Source organism: Pristiophorus japonicus, chromosome 14 (genome assembly GCF_044704955.1).
Source record: "Pristiophorus japonicus isolate sPriJap1 chromosome 14, sPriJap1.hap1, whole genome shotgun sequence".
Taxonomy (NCBI): Eukaryota; Metazoa; Chordata; class Chondrichthyes; family Pristiophoridae; genus Pristiophorus; species Pristiophorus japonicus.
Window position 1 is genome coordinate 165,905,607 of NC_091990.1, and position 27,431 is coordinate 165,933,037.

Genomic DNA, 27,431 nt, shown 5'->3' on the forward strand with positions numbered 1-27,431 from the left:
CCAGAGAAACATGGAGAGCCTACTCAAGTCGGTACCACGCACGGTAGTCTTTCAGGACGACATATTGGTCACGGGTCGGGACACCGCCGAGCACCTACAAAACCTGGAGGAGGTCCTCCAGTGACTGGATCGCGTAGGTCTGCGGCTGAAGAGGTCGAAATGCGTCTTCATGGCAAGTGGTGTTTTTGGGAAGAAAGATGGCGGCGGACGGCATCCGGCCCACAGACACCAAGAAAGAGGCTATCAGGAACGCGCCCAGGCCACAGAACATCACGAAGCTGCAGTTGTTCCTGGGACTCCTCAACTATTTTAGTAACTTCCTACTGGGGTTAAGCACCCTTTTAGAGCCCCTACATGTGTTATTGCGCAACGGTGAGAACTGGGTATGGGGAAAAAAACAAGTAATTGCTTTTGAGAAAGCCAGAAACATCTATGCTCCAACAAGCAGCTGGTATTGTATAACCAGTGTAAAAGACTTGTGCTAGCATGTGCTGCGTCGTCATACGGAGTCGGGTGTGTATTACAACAAGCTAACATTGCGGGGAAGTTGCAACCTGTCGCCTATGCCTCCAGGAGCTTGTCTAAGGCCGAGAGGGCCTACAGCATGATTGAGAAAGAGGCATTAGCGTGTGTGTTCTGGGTAAAGAAAATGCATCAGTACTTGTTTGGCCTCAAATTTGAGCTGGAACTGATCACAAGCCCCTCATATCCTTGTTCGCTGCAAACAAGGGGATAAATACTAATACCTCAGCCCGCATACAAATGTGTGCACTCACGCTATCAGCGTATAACTATACCATTCGCCACAGGCCAGGCACCGAGAATTGCGCGGATGCTCTCAGTCGGCTACCATTGCCCACCACGGGGTGGAAATAGCGCAGCCTGCAAACTTGTTGATGATGGCGCAGCCCGCAGACTTGTTGATGGTCATGGAAGCGTTTGAAAATGATAAATCACCTGTCACGGCCCGCCAGATCAGGACTTGGACCAGCCAAGATCCTCTGCTGTCCCTGCATGGGAGCTGGGCCAGCATCCCCATTGAAATGCAAGAGCTGATCAAGCCGTTCCAGCGGCGAAAGGACCAGCTGTCCATTCAGGCAGACTGCTTGTTGTGGGGTAACCGCGTAGAGCTACCCAAAAAGGGCAGGGAGACGTTCATCTCGGATCTCCACAGCACACACCCGGGTATAGTAATGATGAAAGCGATAGCCAGATCCCACATGTGGTGGCCTGGTATCGACTTTGACTTAGAGACCTGTGTACAGCAATGCAGCGTGTGTGCTCAGTTGAGCAACGCGCCCAGAGAGGCACCACTAAGTTTGTGGTCCTAGCCCTCCAGACCATGGTCGAGGAACCATGTCGACTATGCGGGCCCGTTTCTAGGTAAAATGTTCCTGGTGGTGGTGGATGCTTTTTCAAAATGGATTGAATGTTGAAATAATGTCAGGAATCACCGCCACCGCCACCATTGAAAGCCTGAGGGCCAGGTTTGTCACCCACGGCCTGCCTGACATACTGGTCAGCGACAATGGGCCATGTTTCACCAGTGCCGAATTTAAAGAATTCATGACCCGCAATGGGATCAAACTTGTCACCTCGGCCCCGTTTAAACCAGCCTCCAATGGGCAGGCAGAGCGGGCAGTACAAACAATCAAACAGAGCCTCAAACGAGTCACAGAAGGCTGTCCCGAGTACTGCTCAGCTACCGCACGAGACCCCACTCACTCACAGGGGTGCCCCCGGCTGAGCTACTCATGAAAAGGACACTTAAAACCAGACTCTCGATGGTTCACTCCAACCTGCATGATCAGGTAGAGAGCAGGCGGCAGCAACAAAATGTAAACGATGGTCGTGCCACTGTGTCACGGGAAATTGATCTGAATGACCCTGTGTATGTGCTAAACTATGGACATGGTCCCAAGTGGATCGCGGGCACGTGATAGCTAAAGAAGGGAGTAGGGTGTTTGTAGTTAAACTAGACAATGGACAAATTTGCAGAAAGCACCTGGACCAAACGAGGCTGCGGTTCACAGACTGCCCTGAACAACCCACAGCAGACACCACCTTTTTCGAGACCACAACACACACCCAAAGGATCAACAACACCATCCCGGACCAGGAAATCAAACCTATCACGCCCACAGCCCAGCAAGGCCAGACTCACCCAGCAGCCCTGCAGGGCCAACAACATGCCAGCCCAGCAAGGGCACAGTCAACACACCAGAACAGACATTTGTACCGAGGCGGTCCACTAGGGAAAGAAAGGCTCCCGACCGCCTCACCTTGTAAATAGTTTTCACTTTGAATTTAGGCGGGGGGGGGGGGGGGGGGTGGGGGGGAAGTGATGTTTTGTATCTGTAAAGCATGCACTCCCATGTTTCGCCACCAGGGAGCGCAGCCCCTGAAGTCCCAAGGGATCCCAGCATCCCTTGGGAGCACTGTATATCAGCCGGCCCCTAAGGCCTGTTCCTCACTCTGGAGTGTCTTAATAAAGACTGAGGTCACGGTTACTTTAACCTCCCTGTGTGCAGTCTCATCTGTGTTAGGAACATAATACTGTGGAAGCTGGGTCATTGAATAAATTTAAGACAGAGATTGACAGTTTCTTAACCGATAAGGGAATAAGAGGTTATGGGGAACGGGCGGGGAATTGGAGCAGAGTCCATGATCGGATCAGCCATGATCGTATTAAAGGGCGGAGCAGGCTCGAGGGGCCGTAATCCTATTTCTTATGTTTTTATGCAAATAAAACTCTTTTGAATATTTGTATTTTCCAACCATTATTGCCAATAAAAGGAATGTAGAATTTTCTGGATTTTATGTCTTCGTTCTTGTTGCTAATAGAGCAATCTTCCTTTTTCAAGATTCATTCTGAACACTGCTTTGTGCCAAGGTATTTCACCACGGTGCGGATAAAGAAACAGAAGATTGGCTACTGAAATGTTATGCAGTTCATTACAATTGTGCGGTACCAAGCATGCAGTGGTGCAAATGTTTACGGCAGGACCAGCTGCACTGTAAAGTACAAAGTCTTCGATTAGATTTTCTTTAAATCTTCTTCTGAAGGAACCTTGAAGATCATTGAAATTGGTCAAAGTGAATGCAGTCCGAGACTCCCAGGCCTATTGTCCTCACCATGTTACATTTTGAAGATTGACTCAGTTCCAATGACAGAATAATGAATGAATAATAACAAATTATGGATTATGTTGTGACACTATCGTAGAAAAATATCCCAAGGCGTTTCAAAGAGGCATATTCAGAAAAAAATAATTAATTCATTATTCTGTCATTGGAACTGAGTCAATCTTCAAAATGTTCCTGGAAGGCATGTAAACAATTCCCTGTAGTGACCATTTTGCCTCTCCACTTACAAAGGTCCCAGTATGATTCAGTGTAAGTTCATTTTTCCACAACTATGCAATTTGTCACCCTTGTAATTATTTAGGCGAGGTGATCAAAATCTTGGTCAAAGAGGTGGATTTTAAGGAGGGCTTTAATGGAGAAGAGGGAGATGGAGAGGCAAAGAGGTTTAGGAAGGGAGTTATACAGCATGGGGCCTAGACAGCTGAAAGCACACGCAGAAATAGCAAGGGGAGATGCACAGAAGGCCAGAGTCCAAAATTTGTTGTTAATTTACCTATTTCCCAATAATTAAATTTATCCGTTGAATTGTTTTTTGTGTCTTTCAATGTTATAATTAAAGCTTTTACTTGAAGGCCGTAGCCTCTTCCAAAAGCCTCAACGTGGAGGTTATTTTTGCTCAGAGCTGTGACTGTTGGCTAAATTTGCATTGTGCAGTATGGATATATAGAAACATAGAAACATAGATAATAGGTGCAGGAGTAGGCCATTCGGCCCTTCTAGCCTGCACCGCCATTCAATGAGTTCATGGCTGAACATTCAACTTCAGTACCCCATTCCTGCTTTCTCGCCATACCCCTTGATCCCCCTAGCAGTAAGGACCTCATCTAACTCCTTTTTGAATATATTTAGTGAATTGGCCTCAACAACTTTCTGTGGTAGAGAATTCCACAGGTTCACCACTCTCTGGGTGAAGAAGTTCCTCCGCATCTCGGTCCTAAATGGCTTACCCCTTATCCTTAGACTGTGACCCCTGGTTCTGGACTTCCCCAACATTGGGAACATTCTTCCTGCATCTAACCTGTCTAACCCCGTCAGAATTTTAAAAGTTTCTATGAGGTCCCCTCTCATTCTTCTGAACTCCAGTGAATACAAGCCCAGTTGATCCAGTCTTTCTTGATAGGTCAGTCCCGCCATCCCGGGAATCAGTCTGGTGAACCTTCGCTGCACTCCCTCAATAGCAAGAATGTCCTTCCTCAGGTTAGGAGACCAAAACTGTACACAATACTCCAGGTGTGGCCTCACCAATGCCCTGTACAACTGTAGCAACACCTCCCTGCCCCTGTACTCAAATCCCCTTGCTATGAAGGTCAACATGCCATTTGCTTTCTTAACCGCCTGATATGCAATGTACCTAATTTTCCAGCTACACTGATGGAATAATTTTCTTTAGCTTCTAGAACTTTCTGCTCAGTACTTTTTCTTCAACTAATTTTGAAAACCAATAGGACAAATTTCAAAAGATTTAGTAAGATAAAATTTATATTGGTTGTTCTTTGTTAGAGTGTGTGTGTGATCGAGGTAATTTACAATGTTCTGATTATATACTTTTCACTTTTGTTTTGTGTTCTGTAAACTTCAGAAAGTATATTATGCAGGGAGCTGGAGATGTGCTGGGTGTAAGGTTACTAATCCTCAGAAAAATGCAGACCAGGAACTAAAAATTGATTGATACATCTTTGGAATTAAACTGGACAATTAAGGACATTCTGTGATCAGGAACCAAAACTGACTTCATGCATAACAACAATGGAGTTGTTACGTGAGGCCCTGAACTTGATTGACCAGGGTGGGGAAAACAGCCACTGGAGACATCGAGTCTGTAATAAGAGCAGACAACAAAAGAATCCCCCAACAAAGTGCACATTTTTGGGCTAACAGCATTTCAGCATAAGAAAACATCTTTTGCATTGTCGACTCCATGTGCAAATTCAAACCTATCACCAACCAGTTAATCAGATCGAAAACACGAATTTCATCCCAGTGGAAAACTTATTCAAAACCTGGATATAAATATACGGACACAGACACACAAGCAAGTTAAGCAGAAGCAGGAAGAAGAACAGGAAGCAATAGCAAGTAGAGAACACAGGAAGAAACAGCAGAAGCAGGAGGAAGAGACAAAAGGAACAGGCACTGCAGAGAACGGACAGAAGAATAGCCACAGCCAGGGCTGGTGATTGTATGGGTTAAGCCTAAAATTTTGTGCCACGTGTTGTCCTTTCCCACTATAAGTTCCGTGGTCTAAGAATCAGAGTAGAGTGAACAAAACAAACACCCTACAGAATTGGCAAAAGCGGCAGGACCTCGGCATTGGGAATAGAATCACGGACACAAAACCATGGCAAGATCCCCGAGGGAGGCTTGGTTAAGTCTAAGGTCGGCTAAGGTAGTCGAAAAGTTATCTTCTCAGGGGCAGCTAGGGCAGCCAGCAGAGGAAGGAATCTGTCTTGGGTAGGCTGGAGTAATCCCGGGTTGACTAGGGTAACCACGGAGGAAAGAAGTCACAGGTAGTCTGCGCAGGGGTCTGAAAAAGACCAAAAGCTAACTTCTCAAGGGCAGCTAGGGGACCAGGAGAGAAACAGTCTCTGACATGCAGTAGTCATCTCAGGTCGACTAGGATAGCCACCGGGAAAAGAAGTCATAGGTAGTCTGAACAAATTATCTTCTCAGGGGCTGCTAGGGCAGCCAGCAGAAGGAAACAGTCTTGGGTAGGCTGGAGTAATCCCGGGTTGACTAGGGTAGCCACGGAGAAAATAAGTTGTAGGTAGTCTACGCAGGGGTCTTAGGGAGACCGTAGTAATTCTATGCCAAAATTTTGTGCCAAGTGTTATCCTTTCCCACTATAAGTTCCGAGGTCTAAGAATCAGAGTGGAGTGAACGAAACAAACACCCTACATGGGGTTAGCGAAAAAGAAGGGAAAGAGCCGAGAGAGGGGAAGAGGGGTTAATTTTCAAAGAAAGTTGAATTTCGAACTACTTATTTCACCTGTATTTACAGTGTCAAAACTCCTCACTACTCCAGCATCATCCTGGAATATAAAGATAACCCCCGGCTGCTTTTCTCCACTACCGCCTCCTTAAGCCCCTTTTCCCTGATATCTCTACCCTCAATTTCAAAAACAAGTGCGAGGAACTAATGGATTTCTTTGTCACGAAGATTAAGACCATTTGTTCAACTGCCTTGCCATATCCCTCCCTTCATCATGCCCAACACGAAACTCCCCCAAGGGAGTTTTGATTTTGATATCGTACTTCCGATTCCGGAGTTATTTATTTAAATGATGAATAAGTGCAAAGTTTGCTCAAATCCATTCCTGGAACGATCGTATTCCAAGACGACATTCTCATAACATCCTCACTTATTCACTCTTACATATCTAATAAAAGCCAGAGCACCTTCAACAATGCCTTTCTCCCTGCACACAGCTGCCACTGGAGTCCCAAGGATCTATCCTTGGCCCCTCATCTACAAGCTACGCCTGGGCGACATCATCCAAAGACATCAGGTTTCACATGTACACCCACGAAACCTAGCTCTACCTCTCTCGACCTCTCCACTGCCTCAAATGTTGTCAGCCTGCTTCTGTGACATCCAGTCTTGGATGAGCTACAATTTCTTCCAGCTAAACACTGAAGCCATCGTTTTCGACCACTGCTACAAACTCCTTAACCTGGCCTCCGATTCTGGTTGAAGCAGACTGCTCGCCATCTCAGAGTCCGGTCCGACCCCAGAGCTCGGGCCTGCTGCAGCACCCCCACTGGCGGGGAAGTGTCATTACAGCATGACAGCTTTACATTACAATGACGAATTTAGATTGCCCCATTATTTCAAAGCTAGTTGTGGTCTTTGCATTATGTTTGTGACTTTACCTCCGAACAGAAAGGTTCCAAAGATGAAGAGAATGATGTGCGGTAGATCTTCGCCGAGGATTTGGAAGGAGGATTCTCTGAAATGCAAATACGACTTCCATACATTCTTTCCAGATACCCCAAAGCCTGAGCTGGTGGTATTCGCCAGGTCGCCGCCTTCACTGACATTGTGCCACGGCAGGCCCCACGTTATGTTGGGCAATACACCCATGATTCGTACCCTGGTAATGGCGCCCTGACCGGCAGTTCGACAGCAGCCGCGCGCTCCGAATGCGATGCACGTTTGAACAGGTCGGACAACTGCGCATGCGGCCACCGCGCGCCAATTCTCATTGTCACGTGATCTGGAGCTGCACATGGCGGCTTCCCCAGAGGCCTATCCTGTGTACCTGTGATGTTGTGCCTCTCTCCCAGTGTCTATCAGTGCTGCTCTTCCTCTGTCCTTGCATGCTCCTGGGCGCTTCTCCCCCCTATCTGCACTTGTCGTTTCCTCTCCCTCTGTGTGTAATTCACTCTCTGGTTCCCCAAGTTGTCTGTAATTCTCCCTTTCAGGCTTCTTATTACAACAATAACTCGTATTTATATCATCATCATAGGCAGTCCCTCGAAATCGAGGAAGACTTGCTTCCACTCCAAAAGTGAGTTCTCAGGTGACTGAACAGTCCAATATGGGTATTACAGTCTCTGTCACAAGTGGGACAGACAGTGGTTGAAGGAAAGGGTGAGTGGGGAGTCTGGTTTGCCGCACGCTCTTTCCGCTCCTGCGCTTGGTTTCTGCATGCTCTCGGCAACGAGACTCGAGGTGCTCAGCGCCCTCCCGGATGCACTTCCTCCACTTAGGGCGGTCTTTGGCCAGGGACTCCCAGGTGTCGGTGGGGATGTTGCACTTTATCAAGGAGGCTTTGAGAGTGTCCTTGAAATATTTCCTCTGCCCATCTTGGGCCCGCCTGCCGTGTAGGAGTTCCGAGTATAATTCACTCTCTGGTTCCCTAAGTTGTCTGTGATTCTCCCTTTCAGGTCCCTTATTACAACAACAACTTGTATTTACATAACGTCTTTAACAACGTCGCAAGTTGCTTCACAGGAGTGTTATCAAACAAAATTTGACACCGAGCCAAATAAGGAAGATATCAAGGCAGATGACCAAAAGCTTGGTCAATGAGATAGGTTTTAAGGAGCATCTTAAAGGAGGATAGAGGGGCGGTGAGGTTTAGGGAGGGAATTCCAGATCTTAGTGCCTCGGCAGTTGAAGGCACAGCCACCAATGGTGGTGCGATTGAAATTGGGGATGGTCAAGAGGCCAGTTGAAGTTTCAAGGTTCACAGTCCATGAAGTATAAATTTTGGATTTAGTTGTTGTGGGTGTCATTAACTTTTAATAATTTAAAAGAAAGAATGGAGGTTAAAGAAGAGGTGGTCGTAATATGTATTTTTCTTTATACTGTTGTGAACACAATCTTTATAACCATACAACTGAGTGAACAAGATTTAACTCAAGATGGTGAAAAACGTAAGGGGAAAAGAAAGCATGCAGATAAATATCTCATTTTTACCAGCGTGGGAATGTATCTATTTGTAGAGTGTAATGGGAAATTATTAGAGGAGAGCAGATATCGCGGAGGGTTGTGGGCCTGAAGGAGATTCTAGAGATAAGGAGGGGCAAGGCCATGGAGGGCTTTGAAAACAAGGCTGAGAATTGTCTGTGTGCATAGTTTGCTTTCGCTAACTGAGTCTATCTCTCTCCTGAAAACAGAGTACTGCCAGTGTTCTGGCCAGCATGATTCCTAAATCAGCACCACCGAAGTAATTTCTCTCCTTTGCTGTTCATGGGATCTTGCTGTACACTTCACCTAAAAACAGTACCCATCAAAAAAAGGCAATGAATTGGATGTAAAACAGAAAATGCTGGAAATACTCAACAGGTCATCTACCTGAAACGTTTACTCTGTTTCTCTCCACAGATGCTGCCTGGCCTGCTGAGTATTTTCAGTATTTTCTGGGGTTTCAGATTTGCAGCAGCCACCGTATTTCGCTAATTAATGGGATGTGAAGTGCTTTCAGACATTCGGAGGACGTGAAAGACTAAAAATGCAAGTTCTTTCTTACTGTAACATAGAAGAATTATGTACAGCTGCTTCAAACTTCATACATTGCACGCTATTACATCCTTACTGTATTGAAACCAAGATTCATTGCACTGCAATCTTTCTCCCTGAACCTTGAAAGTGGAGCCCCATATCAATTCTCAGTATTCACATCCGATCATCTACCGGTTTTTAAACCACAAACTTGGCATCATCTAAATATTACTGCCTGAATCAGTTCATCAGTTCGCGTGAACTGGATCTGAGCCCCACACTTCAGTTGTTTAATAATTTAAAAAGTACACAATCTCAGTGAAAAGATGCTTCGAAAGTCTGTAAGCTTGATATGCATCAGAAATTATGATCCATTTAACGTATTGCTTTATGCTTCCGCTCTGGGAGTAACTAGTACAGAAAACAGTGGTTTTAAATCCAATCTATACCCATGGTTAAAAATATTGAAATCACAGAGGTTTTGATCTGTAATACCGGTTCACTCGTCATGGGGAAGGGTGCAAGGATATATATTTGATACCTAATTCTGAAAAAATGTATGAGTGTTCGCATGTTACTGATTTAGAAAGTAATCCTGTCACGCACGGAAAATATAAAATGAAATTCTGAATAGGATTAAAATAAATATTTTCTAAATATATGAACCTGTGGACACAGGCAGCTCGCCGCCAGTGTACGCTTTGTGCAGCCAGCCTTTGGGACAGTGTACTCATCAAATGTAATTATATGCTTCGTGTCTATCTGCAGCCAAATTACCTAAGAGTATACTTCATGTAATTGGTGCAATTTTTGTTCTAATGGGGGTGACATACAGAGGCAATAGAGCTCTGACGCGGGAGGGGGACTGGCGATGCGGTTGGCTTCCAATATAAAGGTACACAGTGCGCTCCGCTCTCTGCCACAACTTCTGTGTTATGGCAGCTGTTGCTCCAGGCAAGAGGCAGACGTGTTAGTTCAGCAACTCTCCAGGCTTCAGTCACAAAAGTACGTCACACCATCGAGTTCGGAAGAAAGCATACTGCGGCCAAAACAAGGTAAGATCAGGAAAATATATTTTTCTATTTACTTTTTTTAATCTTAAAATGTTTGTATTTTTTTCATTTTCTCTGGGATGTTTCTTCAGGAATTCACCTGTTTTATTCTCCCCCTCCGCTTTCAGATGCCGAGCTGTGTCAGCCTCCTGTGTGTGTCTCTAGTCCTCTGTGCCGCTGTCTCCCATTCTTTTGGGCTAGTCCTCTCGGTGAGTTCTTTCTAAAGTGTCTAGTCTCCCTTTTTAGGTGCTCCCTTCTAGCACTCTCTCCCTTCCCTATATGAATTGTCATTAAGGGCGACTTTTTAAATTATTACAGAGTTAGAAAGAAATGTGAATGCTGACAATGTGAAATGAAAGCAGTGTTGCAAATACTTGGCATCCAAAAATATTAACCTATTATGAAGAGTCTGATTAAGAGCTCCACTGAAAACGGCCTGTTTATTAAATAAAGGGTCTATTGAAAGATCACTCTTCAAAATATCAACCTGTTATGTCTTTATAATGCTACTGATGCTGTATTTATTTCTGAATATGAGTATCATAACTATAAATGTGGGATATGAGGCAATATAAAATATGTTTTACTATGAAACTTTGTATTTGATAGCATATGTATATAATCATTATATCGAGGGAATTTTTAACTGGGAGTGTGATTCAGGCGGGCAGTAAATGCCAAATGCATTTGACATTGGCATTGTGAGTCTGACTATTGTAACGCCATGGGCTTTATCTGCATGCTGCTGGTCATCTGCCTGACCAAAATGGGTGAAAAGTGATAGCTAGTCAATGGACAGGAGTAGGGGTTTGGGCAGCCGGAGGCCACTGGCCAGTACCAAAAGAAGGCTCACGGGCCAGAAGGTAAGTCATGGGGAGGAGATTTTGAGAGGAACTCATGTGAGGGAAGAGAGGAAGCCCAGGGCAGGAGTGGCCTAAACTTTCCATGAGGGGTTTGGAGAAACACACCTGCTCCTACTGGCCCAAAAAGGGGCGTTTTTTTTTAAAGTTCATTCGTGGGTTCTTCAGGTCCCCGATCCTATTCTCATTGTCTTCATCTGAGAGGAAAGGGGCAGTGGATTGTTCGCTCGGGTTAGAGTCAAAATTACAGTTGTGACCTGTGACATCATCTGACCCCAATCTGCATATTTAAAGATGGACCCCACTGGCTTTGGGCGGGTGCCTTTACCACCTGCTGAGAAGAGCAGATTAAAATCAGGATCAGCACAAAGCCAATGAGTAAGTCACCAGGGTATTTTAACTGCCCATCATCCCGGTTTGTGTCGGCCGTATAGAGTGAAGATTGTCCCCTATCTCTTATTCTCTGGTCAATTTTCTCTGCTGAAGGTAAAGACTGTTGCTGGGGTACAGTTTTATGGGTGCTGGTTACCCTGCAGTACTTCACCTAAGTGTTATTATTCAAATCTAAACCTTTCTTTTCACCAACATCAATATATTATTGTAATGTGTATCTATTACTTTGTTGTCTATTTATTTGAAGTCATATATTTCCTAATGATAACATCAGCAATGATTTTACAGTACATCTTGCTGAATGTTCTAAAGTCTTAACCACATTTTTTTATTTTTTGGTCAAAGTTGTAATTGGAAAAGATTATTTCAGAGTTCAGTCCTTTGTTTCTAAACAAAACATTTTAAACAGCTCAGTTTTCTTTTATTTTATCTGTCATTAGTTACAAATGAGATCCAGCAAATACTGGATAAGGACCTAAGAAATAGGAGCAGGAGTTGGCCATTCAGCCCCTCGAGCCTGCTCTGCCATTCATGGTTAATCTTCTACCTCAACTCCACTTTCCTGCACTATCCCCATATCCCTTGATTCCCTTAATATCCAAAAATCTATCGATCTCTGTCTTGAATATACTCAACGAGTGAACTTCCACAGCCCTCTGGGGTAGAGAATTCCAAAGATTCACAACTCTTTGAGTGAAGAAATGTCTCCTCATCTCAGTCCTAAATGGCCGACCCTTATTCTGAGACTGTGAGCCCTGGTTCTAGACTCCTCAGCCAGGGGAAACATCCTCCCTGCATCTAACCTGTCAAGCCCTGTAAGAATTTTGTATATTTCAATGCGATCACCTCTCATTCTTCTAAACTCACGAGAATATAGGCCTAGTCTACTCAATCTCTCCTCATAGGACAATTCCCCCATCCCAGGAATCAGTTTGGTGAACCTTTGTAGCACTCCCTCTATGGCAAGTATATCCTTCCTTGGGTAAGGAGACCAAAACTGTACACAGTACTCCAGGTGTGGTCTTACCAGTGTCCTATATAATTGCAGTAAGACGTCTTTACTCATACGCAAAATCCTCTTGTAATAAAGGCCAACATACCATTTGCTTTCTTAATTGCTTGCTGTAGTTGCATGGTAACTTTCAGTGATTAGTATACAAGGGCACCCAGGTCCCTCTGAACACAAACATTTCCCAATCTCTCACCATTTAAAAAAGACTTTGCTTTTATATTTTTCCTACCAAAGAGGATAACTTCACATCTCTCCACATTATATTCCATTTGCCATGTTCTTGCCCACTCACTTAGCCTGTCTATATCCCTTGAAGTCTATTTGTAGGAACATCCACCTCACAACTTATATTCCCATTTAGCTTTGTATCAGCAAACTTTGATATATTACATTTGGCCCCCTCACCCAAATCATAGATATAAATTGTGAATAGCTGAGGCCCAAGCATCAATCCTTTTGGTACCCCACTAGTTACAGCCTGCCAACTCGAAAATGACCCGTTTATTCCTACTCTCTCTTTTCTGTCCGTTAACCAATCCTCAATCCATGCGAGTATATTACCCCCAATCCCATGAGCCCTAATTTTGTTTAATAGCCTCTTGTGTGGCACCTTATCGAATGCCTTCTGAAAATCCAAATACACCACATCCACTGGTTCCCCCTTTTCTATTCTGTTAGTTACAACCTCAAAAAACTCAAACAGGTTTGTCAAACATGATTTCCCTTTTATAAATCCGTGTTGACTCTGCCCAATCCTAGTATTCTTTTCAAAGTGCCCTGTTACCATGCCCTTAATAATAGATTCTAGCATTTTCCGTACTACTGATGTCAGGTTAACTGGTCTGTAGTTCCCCATTTTCTCTCTCCCTCCTTTCTTAAATAGTGGGGTTACATTTGTTACCTTCCAATCCGCGGAAACCGTTCTAGAATCTATGATATTTTGGAAGATGACAACCAATGCATCCACTATTTCTATAGCCACCTCTTTCAAAACCTTGGGATATAGGCCATCAGGTCCAGGGGATTTATTGGCTTTCAGTTCCGTTAATTTCTCCAGTACCATTTTTTTACTAATTCTAATTTCTTTCAGTTCTTTATTCTCGTTAGACCTTTGGTTCTCCACTATTTCCGGAAAGTTTTTTTGCATCTTCTTCTGTGAAGATGGACACAAAGTATTTAATTTCTCTGTCATTTCTTTAATTCCCATTATAATTTCTCCTGTCTCGGCCTCAGGCTTACTACTCTTTTTGGCACTATTATAAGCCTCTTTCTTTGATCTAATACTATTTTTAACTTCCCTTGCTTACCACGGTTGGACCACTTTTCCTGTGAGGTTTTTGTACCTTAAAGGAATGTATATTTGTTGTAAATTATGTTTTAATTCTTTAAATGCTATCCATTGCTTGTCCACTGTCATACCTTTTAATGTATTTTTCCAATCTACCTGAGCCAACTTGCTCCTCATACCTACGTAGTTTGCTTTGTTTAGATTTAAGACCGTAGTTTCGGATTCAACAAAATCATTTTCAAACTCAGTATAAAATTCTATCCTATTATGGTCACTCTTCCCTAAGGGCCCCTTTACTACAAGCTTATTAATGAATCTTTTCTCATTGCACAATACTAAATCTAAAATATAGCGTGTTCCCTGATTGGTTCCTCAACATACTGATCTAAAAAACCCTCTTGTATACATTATATGATTGTGTCCTCCACACTATTACTGCAAATTTGATTTGGCCAGTCTATATGTACGTTGAAGTCCCCCATGATTACTGTATTACCCTTATTACATTTGTTTCTAATTTCCTGATTTATACTCTGCCCTACATTACAACGACTGTTTGGGGCCTATAAACACTTCCCACCAATGTTTTCTGCTCCTTGCTGTTCCTTAGCTCCACCCAAACTGATTCTACTTCTTGATTTTTGCAGCTAAGATCCTTTCACTCTACTGTCTTTATCCCATTCTTTATTATCAGGGCTACCCCTCCTCCTTTACCGTCTTGCCTATCTCTTCTAATAGTTAAGTATCCTGGAATATTTAGTTCCAAATCTTGGCCACTTTGCAACCCCATCTCTGTTGATCAAACCTGTTAATTTCTATCTGCGCTATTAATTCATCTATTTTGTTGCGAATGCTTCGCGCGTACAGATATAGTGCCTTTAGCTTTGACGTATTTCTATTCTTTCCTGATGTCACCTAAGTAACAGATGCCTTATTACCTTTGTTACTCTCTCAGTTCCTTCCTGACTCACTCTGGTCTGGATGCTTTATTTCAGATGTTTTAACTTTGTGATGATAAGCATGTTATCAAAACATTATATATTTTGGTCCTGTGCTGTGCCCTGCTTTACATTCAACCAGTTGCTGTTTATGTTTTGACATAGTGATAGATTTGGTGTTTATTATTTAGGTACACTGTATGCTACCTAAAAAAGTAATTTTCAAATATTTCTCCAACAGACAAAAGAGAAAAGGGGCTGGACACTAAACAGTGCAGGATACCTACTAGGACCACGTGAGTACTCTTGTGCAAATGCTAAATTGTGTTGAGAGCTTGTAACATCTATTTGAGAAATTTCAATCCTTCGTCCCCACTCCTGAGCTATAAAGTGTCCTGTTAATGAAATATCTCAGTAATTTTTCAAACTGTGAGATACGTGTGACCTGTTTACACTGGAACTTGATGAAGAATAGGTAAAACTGTGCTGACCCCTGATCTACCACTCCTGACCTGCCTTACTTCTTCAAAAGCAAAATACTGCGGATGCTGGAATCTGAAATAAAAAGAGAAAATACTGGAAATCTCAGCAGGTCAGGTGGCATCTGTGGAGACAACCCGAGTTAACGTTTCGGGTTTGTGACCCTTTGTCAGAACTGGCAGATTCTTGAAGTGCAGAGACATTGAAAGGGGGAGGGAAGGAAATAACTAAAGGGAAGGTCTGTGATAGGGTGAAAGGCAGGAATGATCTAAGAGACAAAAGGGATGATGGGCAAAAATCTCATTGCACCATGCATCAGAACTGGAAAATGTTAGATGTAACAGGTTTTAAGCAAGTAGAGAGGAGGAAAGAACAAAAGAGGTCTGTGATTGGGTGGATGGCAGGAGTGATTAAATGATAAAATATCTCACTGCAGTTTACAAACAAATTCTTTTCAGTATGTCATTGTGATCAAATTTTAAGTGAGTAGCTATTCTTTCAGTGTTTTTATTCAAACTAGTTGAAATGCCTATCGCCAACCTGTCACAGAATATGCAAAAATCTCACCTCCCAGAATGTGTACAGGTTGTATACCCATAGAATAAAGCTGAAAGTTACCTCAGTACCATTGGGTTAGGGAACAGACAAAACGGCCAGGATTCTTGCTGCAGGTTGCTATCCAGAAACCTGCTGGATGGATAGCTGATAGGTGCTTGGCTGTACTGGGCTCCATAATTGAATAACCTACCAAACGCAATGTCTGTGCTCAGCTCTCAAAAGAATGGACATTTGGACAAGTCTTCTGATGCTTGAGGAATCATATTCCAGCATGAGTCACTGCCTTCAAAAATTCTTCACATGTTCTACTATCATAATGACCTAAATGCAGTTGGTATACATAGATGGAGAAGATGGATATTGAGCAGTTAACCATAGTAACTGTGATTTGATGTGGCTTACTTGATCTGGAATTAAAACTATAATTCTCTAGGAAAATTAAATAGCCATAAAAGTTAGATTTCTGAAATTTGTTGACCAGTTTTGGTGTTGCAGATGTACGATTAAGATTTTACATTAATATAAGTTCTCAATGTTACATTTGGTAACTAACCCCTTCACAGATGCCGTAGACAATCACCGGTCCTTAAACGAAAAGAATGGCCTTGCTGGCAAACGTGATCTGCAGCTTGAAGATGAAATTAAACCTGGTAAGAAAATGTGTTCCTCTTTGACCTCCCTAGGAGGTCCTAACAAGTATATTTTGGAGTAAGAGAGAAACGGAACTGACCCAAATTACCAGTTTCACATGCCATACTTGGATGGAAGTAATGAAACCAATGGGGAGGAGCAGGAACAGGAAGCAGCAAATAAATTGTCATAGACTCATCCGCAACAACTTTTGTGTGTTGGATGATGTCCCAATCCAAACAAACAGAATAATCCATTCCCTTCATCAGTGAATAGGGCTACATGTAGGATGTGTCAGATTAGATAAAATGCCTGAGACATCTGATAATTGAGTATTGCAGGAATAGCTGGTGTGGCAAATTAATAATTGACACTGACACAGCAGTGCTGTCCTTTTAAGATACAATGTTTGTGTGGGGGTTTGTCGACATTGCATCTGACTCATCAACCTAACCTCGGAACATTTGTTGTGATGGAATATAAATTGCACTATGCTCCATTGTCATACTTTGCTGAACAAAATATTAATTAAAAAAAGAAAGCATTTCTTGACTAAACATAAATCCTAATGTGCATTTTCTAGATAACTTGCTACAAATCCTTGCTGATGAAAGTGCTGCTCGTATAGCCATCGAATTTCTTATGTACTTGCACCTAAAAGGTAAGATTATTTGATATTGGAAGCACATTTGCTAGCCAAGGATATAAAAGGATATGGAGTCAAGGCAAATGGATGGAGTTAAGGTACAGATCAGCCATGATCTCATTGAATGGCGGAACAGGGTCAAGGGGCTGAATGGCCTCCTTCTGCTCCTATTACTACAGATGTGATAACCAGCACTGCAAACCTGTCTGTTACTTATTTGCTGTTTATTTTTCCTTTTTTAACCTGGCCCACATAGATGATCTTTACAGATTGTCATTATTATACAGACTATTAAAACAGTTCCCAGTTAATCATGTTCATTATGTTCCTGATTCAGCGAACTCTTCATGGACACTTTTTGGAATCCAGTAATTTTTTCAACTTGTAAATGAATAGTATTCAAATGAGTACATGTGTAAAGGTGTGGCAGGAATTGGAAAAACTGACTGGAGAGTGCAACAGGAAGTATCTGGATTCCATAGAAGATGGCCAAAGGTGGCAATTCCATGAATTGTTAGAGCTAGATGAATTGGTAAATGATTAGGTAGTAGAGATTAGTTTAAAGCGAAGACTAGTTTAAATATTGGAGAAGTAAGATAACTGTGGCAATGAATTACATGAGGTAAAAGCAAGATTTGTCGCTGGATATTAAGATGTGCTAAATTGGTTGCTGATTGAATTGAATATGGTCTAGAAGAGAGACTCCCAATAGGGAAGTGGCTGCATAGGACCTAAATGAAACCAACAGGCATTGGCGACTAGATAAGGAATGTGGATCTCATTGATTTATGGATGTAAGTAGGTGAGATGGGTTTCAGATTAGCTACAAATTGGTTGAGATTGGCAAGGTGTAAAATGATGATACTGGTGATACTATATATCATTAGAATCATAAATACAAATGGTATTTTGGTTAAGTGTCAGATTTGTGACTAAACATAGTTAGTGATATTAGAGTTACAAGATAAGTAAGATTGACTAGATTGGATAGAAAATGAGTAAGGGGACAAAATTGGCCCTTTTTATAGCCCTGTTAGCACCTCCGGGGGGGTGCTAATGGTGCACAAGCGCGTTTTCTCCCGGTGGAGAGGGGCACTACCACCTCGCAGGAAATTGCCCCAGAGGTTTGGGAGGCGCTGTGCACGCTGACCCCTCATTGTCCTGCACCAACCCGTTAATGCCCCACAGGGGAAATTGCGGGTGGATGACAACGTCACCTTCATGGATTGCGAAGCTGGCGGACAGCTGCTTCTGGGGCGTTGTTTAAAGCTGAGGCCTGCAGTGTCCCGGACCGCCATCTTTGTTGGTCGGCTGATTCTTGGGCCGTCATTGGGCCTCAAAGGAAGCAGAGTGCCGGAGATAGTGCTCTGCTTCCTTTGATGGGCGAAAGGCCCAATTCCGCATCGGGGCGTCCGAAGGTTACCGCCCCCAATCGGGGCAACGGGCAATTTCGCCCCCTAAGACTGAGTACTTGAGTTGGGTAAGGTTAGCGGAATAGACCATTTGACCTATTGAGGGTCTGGCCTTTTGCACTATAATTCACTCACCTTACTATTGTAACTGTATTTAGAATTTCAAATATTTATCAACCTAAATTGTTTTCTAATACCTGTTTTAAATTTACTATTTACTATTTATTTGTGTCTTCTAGTCTTCTCTTCTACAATACATGTTTATGCCTTTTGCATATACCATGAAGCATTAAATACAAAGTGGCATCTGATGCCTTAAGCAATCACATTCCCTTAGGTAATTTCTACATACCCCTCAGTTGCAAACTACATTTTTAGGCCTTTTTTTGTTTATGATTGATCAAATGTTGGGCATGCCTGCAGGTTAGGTTATGACAAGCTGAATGTGTCTGACTCATCAACCTAACCTATGACGAGCTGATATCTCACAGCATTTTCTGTATAACTCCTCATTTTCAGGTGGCAAGAGGCCAATATTTATGGTTGTTGGAGTTTTTTGAAGTTGTTGGTCAGTTTTTGCATATTTGGTATGCTACAAGGTGAGTAAGCTTTGACTGGATTAAATTGGATATAAAGTGGCTGAAATAATTCACTGTATACAATGTGGGTGAGATTTCTAAATTGAAGCATAATACAGGTATTGCGATTTATATTGGATTAAATTTGAGATTGTGTGATTTACTGAAGATTATTGGATTGTCTTGAATTCAAAAGCTGGGTGAGTTGTGACTGCATGGTGAAATTGATTGGGTATGATCTGGTTGACACTGGTATGAAATTGGAGGTGGGGTGGATGAGATTGACATTGGAGAATGGAAGAATTAGACTGTCAGATTGACACCAAGTATTGTCCAGGTCAGATTGACATTCAATTGAGGTGGATGAGACTGATAATTGGATACAAGGCTGGCAAAGTTGCATTTGAGTTGAATTAAATACAATGGGCATGACATTGGCGACCAACATGAGGTGAGTGAGCTGGGTATTCTGTTGATGTTCTATTGAAAGCAATGAGTGTGACATAGTTGATTGTTGTGAGATGGCTATGTTGTGAAAATTTGGTGTTGGACTTGACAGTCGGTGACTAGATATCCATTAGAGTTGATTGCATTGGGTGTTTGGTAGGTGAAATTGATGCCTATATTGGACATGACACAATGTGGTCAAGATTGATGGCTAGATTTATTACAATGTATAATACGGTTTAACAGTGGATATGAGGTGGGTGAAGTGAGACTGGTGTCTGATTTGGCATTGAATCAGATTAGAAATGGGTTGGGTGAGATTGGTGACCTGAATTAAAGTGACTGGGCATTAATTAATGAAATTAATATCTGGATTGTATACAAAAGATTGTGACAGATTGGATGCAATGTGGCTGAGTTTAGTATTTGGTTTGGATATGGGATGTGAATTTTTTTGTAATGGAATGGATATAGAGCCAGTGAGAATCCTCATTTCAGTGAAATTAGGAGCTGAAGTGTGGTGGCGCTGATGTTATGTATTGTTATAGTTAGTCATTTTATTTCTCCTTTTTTGCTCATGAAGGAAAATCTTTATTCTCCTGGATTCTGGGGGCAATCTCACATCTGCTCAGGGTTGTGCATGAATGCCAGCTGGGGGAAGAAGGGCTTAAATCTTTTTAAAGATTGTTTGGGTGGGGTTTCTCTGCTATCTAAAAGATTGTGTATGGAGATATTAAGTCCCTAGGACAGTATAGCCATTTTCTCTACAATTGTGGCCCAAAAATTATACCACAGATTTTTTTAAGAAAAAGATGAACTGAATCAATGATTTGAGAAAAATATTTCAATAATAAAAATTGGAGAACTAAATGACTGAGTTAACCCATTGAGCTTTTTACACTGAGATGAATTTGAATCCAGTTCAGACTGATGAAGGAAAGTCTTCTTGTCTGTTAATTGGTAGGGTCCTTTGTGAAGTGAATTAGGTTAGCCTCAAACCAGTTGCTTGTGGGCAGAGATCAACAGTTTTCTCCCCCAATTCAATACTAATTTATAATAACATAGAAACATAGAAACATAGAAAATAGGTGCAGGAGTAGGCCATTCGGCCCTTCTAGCCTGCACCGCCATTCAATGAGTTCATGGCTGAACATTCAACTTCAGTACCCCATTCCTGCTTTCTCGCCATACCCCTTGATCCCCCTAGTAGTAAGGACCTCATCTAACTCCTTTTTGAATATATTTAGTGAATTGGCCTCAACAACTTTCTGTGGTAGAGAATTCCACAGGTTCACCACTCTCTGGGTGAAGAAGTTCCTCCACATCTCGGTCCTAAATGGCTTACCCCTTATCCTTAGACTGTGACCTCTGGTTCTGGACTTCCCCAACATTGGGAACATTCTTCCTGCATCTAACCTGTCTAACCCCGTCAGAATTTTAAATGTTTCTATGAGGTCCCCTCTCATTCTTCTGAACTCCAGTGAATACAAGCCCAGTTGATCCAGTCTTTCTTGATAGGTCAGTCCCGCCATCCCGGGAATCAGTCTGGTGAACCTTCGCTGCACTCCCTCAATAGCAAGAATGTCCTTCCTCAGGTTAGGAGACCAAAACTGTACACAATACTCCAAGTGTGGCCTCACCAATGCCCTGTACAACTGTAGCAACACCTCCCTGCCCCTGTACTCAAATCCCCTTGCTATGAAGGCCAACATGCCATTTGCTTTCTTAACTGCCTGCTGCACCTGCATGCCAACCTTCAATGACTGATGTACCACGATACCCAGGTCTCTTTGCACCTCCCCTTTTCCTAATCTGTCACCATTCAGATAATAGTCTGTCTCTCTGTTTTTACCACCAAAGTGGATAACCTCACATTTATCCACATTATACTTCATCTGCCATGCATTTGCCCACTCACCTAACCTATCCAAGTCGCTCTGCAGCCTCACAGCATCCTCCTCGCAGCTCACACTGCCACCCAACTTAGTGTCATCCGCAAATTTGGAGATACTACATTTAATCCCCTCGTCTAAATCATTAACGTACAGTGTAAACAGCAGGGGCCCCAGCACAGAACCTTGCGGTACCCCACTAGTCACTGCCTGCCATTCTGAAAAGTACCCATTTACTCCTACTCTTTGCTTCCTGTCTGACAACCAGTTCTCAATCCATGTCAGCACACTACCCCCAATCCCATATGCTCTAACTTTGCACATTAATCTCTTGTGTGGGACCTTGTCGAACGCCTTCTGAAAGTCCAAATATACCACATCAACTGGTTCTCCCTTGTCCACTCTACTGGAAACATCCTCAAAAAATTCCAGAAGATTTGTCAAGCATGATTTCCCTTTCACAAATCCATGCTGACTTGGACCTATCATGTCACCGCTTTCCAAATGCACTGCTATGACATCCTTAATAATTGATTCCATCATTTTACCCACTACCGATGTCAGGCTGACCGGTCTATAATTCCCTGTTTTCTCTCTCCCTCCTTTTTTAAAAAGTGGGGTTACATTGGCTACCCTCCACTCTATAGGAACTGATCCAGAGTCAATGGAATGTTGGAAAATGACTGTCAATGCATCCACTATTTCCAAGGCCACCTCCTTAAGTACTCTGGGATGCAGTCCATCAGGCCCTGGGGATTTATCGGCCTTCAATCCCATCAATTTCCCCAACACAATTTCCCGGCTAATAAGGATTTCCCTCAGTTTCTCCTCCTTACTAGACCCCCCGACCCCTTTTATAACTGGAAGGTTGTTTGTGTCCTCCTTTGTGAATACCGAACCAAAGTACTTGTTCAATTGGTCCGCCATTTCTTTGTTCCCCGTTATGACTTCCCCTGATTCTGACTGCAGGGGACCTACGATTGTTTTTACTAACCTTTTTCTCTTTACATATCTATAGAAAGTTTTACAATCCGTCTTAATGTTCCTTGCAAGCTTCTTCTCATACTCCATTTTCCCTGCCCTAATCAAACCCTTTGTCCTCCTCTGCTGAGTTCTAAATTTCTCCCAGTCCCCAGGTTCGCTGCTATTTCTGGCCAATTTGTATGCCACTTCCTTGGCTTTAATACTATCCCTGATTTCCCTTGATAGCCACGGTTGAGCCACCTTCCCTTTTTTATTTTTATGCCAGACAGGAATGTACAATTGTTGTAGTTCATCCATGCGGTCTCTAAATGTCTGCCATTGCCCATCCACAGTCAACCCCTTAAGTATCATTCGCCAATCCATCCCAGCCAATTCACGCCTCATACCTTCAAAGTTAGCCTTCTTTAAGTTCTGGACCATGGTCTCTGAATTAACTGTTTCATTCTCCATCCTAATGCAGAATTCCACCATATTATGGTCACTCTTCCCCAAGGGGCCTCTCACAACGAGATTGCTAATTAATCCTCTCTCATTACATAACTTGGTCATCTCACTCAAAAGAGATCGCTAGTGTAGCTGATGCTATAGAGATTGTTTTCTAAAGCTTTGAGCAGAGCAAAGGGAATATCGGTCTACATCAAACTACAGGAATACTTGATCAACGAATCTTACCAGGATATTTGATGCTGACACTGGGTGCCGGAAATGGAAAATATTCAATTTCTCACCATTAATTGCTCAGTTGAGAACAAAAACACACTTAAAATATACTAAACTGCAAAGAACACGGTTTGTATTGCATTGTGTGCTCTCTTTGCTGTAACTATAAAACATTGGCCCATGTTTCCGGTTTGATCCTAATGAAGACTATTTATTTGTTTCAGAGATTGGTGCACTTGATAACCTGCTACCATTGTTACCGTCTGAAGTTGGCCAGCCTTAACCTGTCAAGAGCAACTTTTCTGGAATGTGAACAGCATGGGATTGCAACCTCCAGTGAACAAATCAAAGATTATTGATGACATTTAGGATAAATTATAATTAGATGGTTGAATATTTCAATCAATTTCCATTACTTTTGTTGACTTAGTATTGGGATGAATAATTTTTGTGAAAATCTTCAAATTTCCACACTGAGGAAAATGTGTAAACAAATAAAATTAGCAGCTGCAACAAGTGCATTGCATTGCTTGGAATTTCTTTAAGGATACATTATTTGTAATAACTGAATGGCAGCAGTTTCTCTGATTGGCTCTCCATTATCACATGACTGATTGATTGCTGATTGGTCCCCTTGGCGGATAAGCCACAGCCTGAAGTTTTTCTGGAATGTGTAAATGGAACCACCAGCCTAACTTTGCACATTGTAACGTGATCCATTTTGACTTCAGATGTCAGAGAGGACACATCCCCCAGCCGAAGTCCCTTACCCCAGCGCAAGAGCTGCCTCCACCAGCCGAAGTCTCTTACCCAAGCGCAAGTGCATAACCTTAGCTCCCCCCCGTGCCCACCATAGATGGGGAATTGTGTGCAGATTGTTAACAGGTTTATTGCGTATGAAGTGAACAGTGACAATGTTGTGACTTTTTGATTTCATCCACTCCAACGATGTCCCTTGTAACACATCCACCAAGCTTTCCGAGAAATTGGGTGTGGATGTAAAAGGGCTTGGAAGAATGTGATCTGTCTTCTGAGTTCCCTCTCTCCCCTCTGATCCCCCCCACATGTGTCTCTCTTCCCCCACCTCCCTCAAGGCTCTCTCTCTCTCCGCCCCCACCAAGCTCTCTCTCTTTCTTTCTCTCTCTCTCTTTCCCCCCCCCCCCCCCCCCGCCCCAATCCGCCGCTGCTGCAGCTCTCCTCTCCACCATCAGCAACAAGCTATTACTCTGATGACCAGTGATTCTAAAAGTGTACCTCCAGCCCTGAGAAGAGCTACCAACTGGCTCATTTCATACCTCAAGACATCAAGGACTTGTCGTAGTACTCATGCTCCCATGTTAAATGGGCCTTTCAGTACAGTACAGTTCATCATCATAGGCGGTCTCTCGAACAAGGATGACTTGCTTCCACATGAATTCACAGATGTTTCAATGAAGGAACCAGTGTTCCAGTCCTGAACTCCAATTGAGGGGACAGAAGATGCCTGTGCGTGAATTTTTTAACGTGTGGTGACCATTGCACATCAGCCACCACACGGGCTCGACAGAGCTAGGCCTTTATCCAGTGGCAAGGGTTAACCAGGACGATTGGAGACCTGCTCTGCTGCACGGATCTAGTGCGCACACATATTGCAGTGTGGGCTGGCCCGGGCTGCCCCTGGGCCCTCGGATCTTCTGTGACCCATACCCTCAGTCGCCGCACCTCCGTCACGATCTTTCGCCACTCCTCCGCCACAAACATTCGCCGCACCTCTGCCACAAACTCTCACTGCTCCTCTGGCACAAAACACTCACCGCACCTCCACCATGATGCCACGCCGACCTGCGAGAGAACACCACCGCAGGTCGGGAGTATAAAGAGCTGGAGTACTGTTGTATCATTATTAGCATAACTAATGAGATTAAAGAGCCATACATACAGAGTAACATAACAAACAGATGAAACTAAATGATATTGCATAACAGACATGTGATCTCTATAAATTGACACATTAATCAATGTGTCCGGAGTGACAAAAATCTATCTCTTGCTGGAGGGCTAATCAAATGTCTGTAGGAATAATATAAAATGTATTTTTTATTAAGATGCAGATGAAATGTGTAGTTGACGATCTTAATGGCGATGTGGTCTCTGCTTCTCCAGAGTCTTTCTTTGTTTCACCCTTTGAGCCAATCAAGACAAAATGAATGTTTGTTCAGTTGTGAGTGTGAAGAATATGTCTGAAGACAAGACTAAACAACTGCAGTGTTAAATCTCCTTGCATACTCCCATTTAAGTACCTTAAATTATTAGATCCAATGATTAACACCGTCGCTTGTTCCAAGCACAGCAGGCGCACTTATATATCTTTTTTAATCCTTCCCTCCCTTAGCTGCATACCTATCTAGAATTTTAAAGACCTGTATCATGTCCCCTTCAGTTTTTTATCTTACAAAAATAAATCTAGTTGCTTGAGACTTGCTTAACTTAATCTCTAAAACCTAGAATTATTCTGACCACTCTTCTCTGAACCTGTTCTAAGGAAGATATTCTTTTTAACTCGGGTGACTAAATTGCTTGTTACCTAGCATTTAGTAGCAGGGGTGAGGGATGCCTCTTGGCATATGGCAGCACTACAGTAGCGTGCAGATGTAATGGTAGAGGAGTTCTGACCACATTGTGGGGAAGAGTTATTTGGGTTTGACAGCTCTATCGAGAGGAAACCTGGGATTTGACGGCAACAGGGAGTGCAATGTGAGATTTCGCTCAATCAGTGGCCTAGCAGACATGGTTTGGGGGTGGGGGCTGGGGGGTGCTCACGTCTGCCAGCATGGAAGAATACCAGGGTCAGGCAGCATTTCCAAGGGGGTCTTGGGGTCTGGCAGCATTGGATAGGTTTATATAGTCTATGAATTTCTGCTTATATTGGATGTGTAGCAATTTCCTCCAACTAAATATTGGGAAAACTGAAGCCATTGGAGGGAATTTTAACTCCAAAAAACAGGTGGGAGGTTAAAGTGTTAAAAAACTGAAGGACAAACTCCAACTTCCTGTTTTAACAGAGGCAGGACACGCTGGGCAGGAAACCCTCTCCCAGGAAGCCAACTCGCTCCCAGGAACCGGGCCTCCATTTAAATATTATAATGAGGCTGGCATGCCTCGGATTTAAGGACCTTTTCAAATTTAACTGTGGCTGGTCAGGTTTCTCAAGCCTCGGAGTACCCACCAGCTATAGTAAGGCGAGGATTGCGAGATCCAGGAAGTAAGTGCGTGTGTCCCTGCCTCACCCATCTCTGCAATCGGAAACCCCCCGCCCCGAGACCTCCGATATTTTTTAAATGTATGCCCTCCTGCTTTCTAACCCTCCCCGCACCCACATCCACCCCACCTTCCTATTAAAATTCTGGAAATTGTCTTTGGTCCCCATCACAAACTCCTTTCCCTGACCCAACGTTTCCATCTCTCTCCCTGGTAACTGTCTGAAGCTGAGCCAGACCGTTCGCAACCTTGCTGTTGTGTTTCACTCTTTGATGAGCTTCTGACCACATATCTGCTCCATCACTAAGACCGCCTAATTCCACTTCCGTAACATCGCCCTTCTCCACCCTTGCCTCAGTTTATCTGTTGCTGAAACCCTCATCCATGTCTTTGTTACCTCTAGACTTGCCTATTCCAATGCTCACTTGGTCAACTTCCCATTTTCCACCGTACATAAACTTGCGCTCATCCAAAACTGCTGCGTGTATCTTAACTCGCATCAAGGTCTGTTCATCTATCACCGCTGTGCTTATTGACCTACATGGGTCCCCAGTCTGACAACACCTTAATTTTAATATCCTCACCCTTGTTTTCAAATCCCTCCATGGCCTTGCCCCCTGTTGTGTATCTGTAAAGCATGCACTCCCATGGTCTGCCAACAGGGAGCTCATTCCCTGAAGTCCCAAGGGATCCCAGCATCCCTTGGGAGCACTGTATATAAGCTGGCCCCAAAAGCCTGTTCCTCACTCTGGAGTGTCTTAATATAGACTGAGGTCACTGTTACTTTAATCTCCCTGTGTGCAGTCTCATCTGTGTTTGGAACACAATAACTGGCGACGAGTATACGAATCCAACGCAAAGATGCAGCAAACTGGGCATCCTGGAGAAGTTTTTGGAGGGTGAGGACTGGGAAGCCTATGTCGAACAGCTAGACCAGTACTTTGTAGCCAACGAACTGGACGGAGAAGGAAGCGCTGCAAAAAGGAGAGCGGTCCTCCTCACGGTCTGCGGGGCACCGACCTACAGCCTCATGAAGAATCTTCTGGCTCCGGTGAAACTCACAGATAAGTCGTATGAGTAGCTGTGTACACTGGTTCGGGAACATCTTAACCCGAGGGAGAGGTATCGGTTCTACACGTGCCAGCGATCTGAAGGTCAGAAAGTGGGGAGCTACGTCGCCGAGCTAAGGCGACTTGCAGGACAATGTGAGTTTGATGGCTACCTGGAGCAAATGCTCAGAGACTTTTTTGTACTGGGCATTGGCCACAAG

General features: G+C 43.3%; 2 protein-coding genes across 5 annotated transcripts in view; one reads left to right on the plus strand and one right to left on the minus strand.

Moving 5' to 3' along the window:
* The window catches only part of LOC139280197 (sperm-specific sodium:proton exchanger-like), a 654,445-nt gene extending 647,153 nt beyond the window's left edge, over nucleotides 1-7,292 (minus strand). The window contains exon 1 of one of the 2 annotated variants that reach the window (XM_070899784.1): nucleotides 7,018-7,292. In XM_070899784.1, the coding sequence (XP_070755885.1) occupies nucleotides 7,018-7,228 (211 nt within the window). In that variant the 5' untranslated portion in view covers nucleotides 7,229-7,292. The remainder of the gene's footprint in view (nucleotides 1-7,017) is intronic. The other variant, XM_070899786.1, reaches the window with a different exon arrangement.
* On the plus strand, nucleotides 6,965-23,405 carry gal (galanin/GMAP prepropeptide). Of its 3 annotated transcripts, XM_070899792.1 has the most exons (7): nucleotides 6,965-7,738; nucleotides 8,978-10,149; nucleotides 10,275-10,355; nucleotides 14,879-14,933; nucleotides 16,239-16,325; nucleotides 16,889-16,966; nucleotides 23,149-23,405. In XM_070899792.1, the coding sequence occupies exons 3-7, from the start codon at nucleotides 10,275-10,277 to the stop codon at nucleotides 23,205-23,207; spliced, it is 360 nt and encodes a 119-aa protein (XP_070755893.1). In that variant the 5' UTR covers nucleotides 6,965-7,738; nucleotides 8,978-10,149; the 3' UTR covers nucleotides 23,208-23,405. The 3 variants fall into 3 exon arrangements, with proteins under 3 accessions (XP_070755893.1, XP_070755891.1, XP_070755892.1); XM_070899790.1 differs by having other exon boundaries at nucleotides 8,978-10,355; XM_070899791.1 differs by having other exon boundaries at nucleotides 6,965-7,655; nucleotides 8,978-10,355.
* Nucleotides 23,406-27,431: the final 4,026 nt, after the last annotated feature.

Coding starts and splice junctions, on each gene's coding strand:
- gal (XM_070899790.1), top strand. CDS start 10,227: ATGTTTCTTCAGGAATTCACCTGTTTTATTCTCCCCCTCCGCTTTCAG. Junction 14,934..16,238: donor AGGATACCTACTAGGACCAC/GTGAGTACTCTT, acceptor ACCCCTTCACAG/ATGCCGTAGACAATCACCGG. Junction 16,967..23,148: donor TATGTACTTGCACCTAAAAG/GTAAGATTATTT, acceptor TATTTGTTTCAG/AGATTGGTGCACTTGATAAC.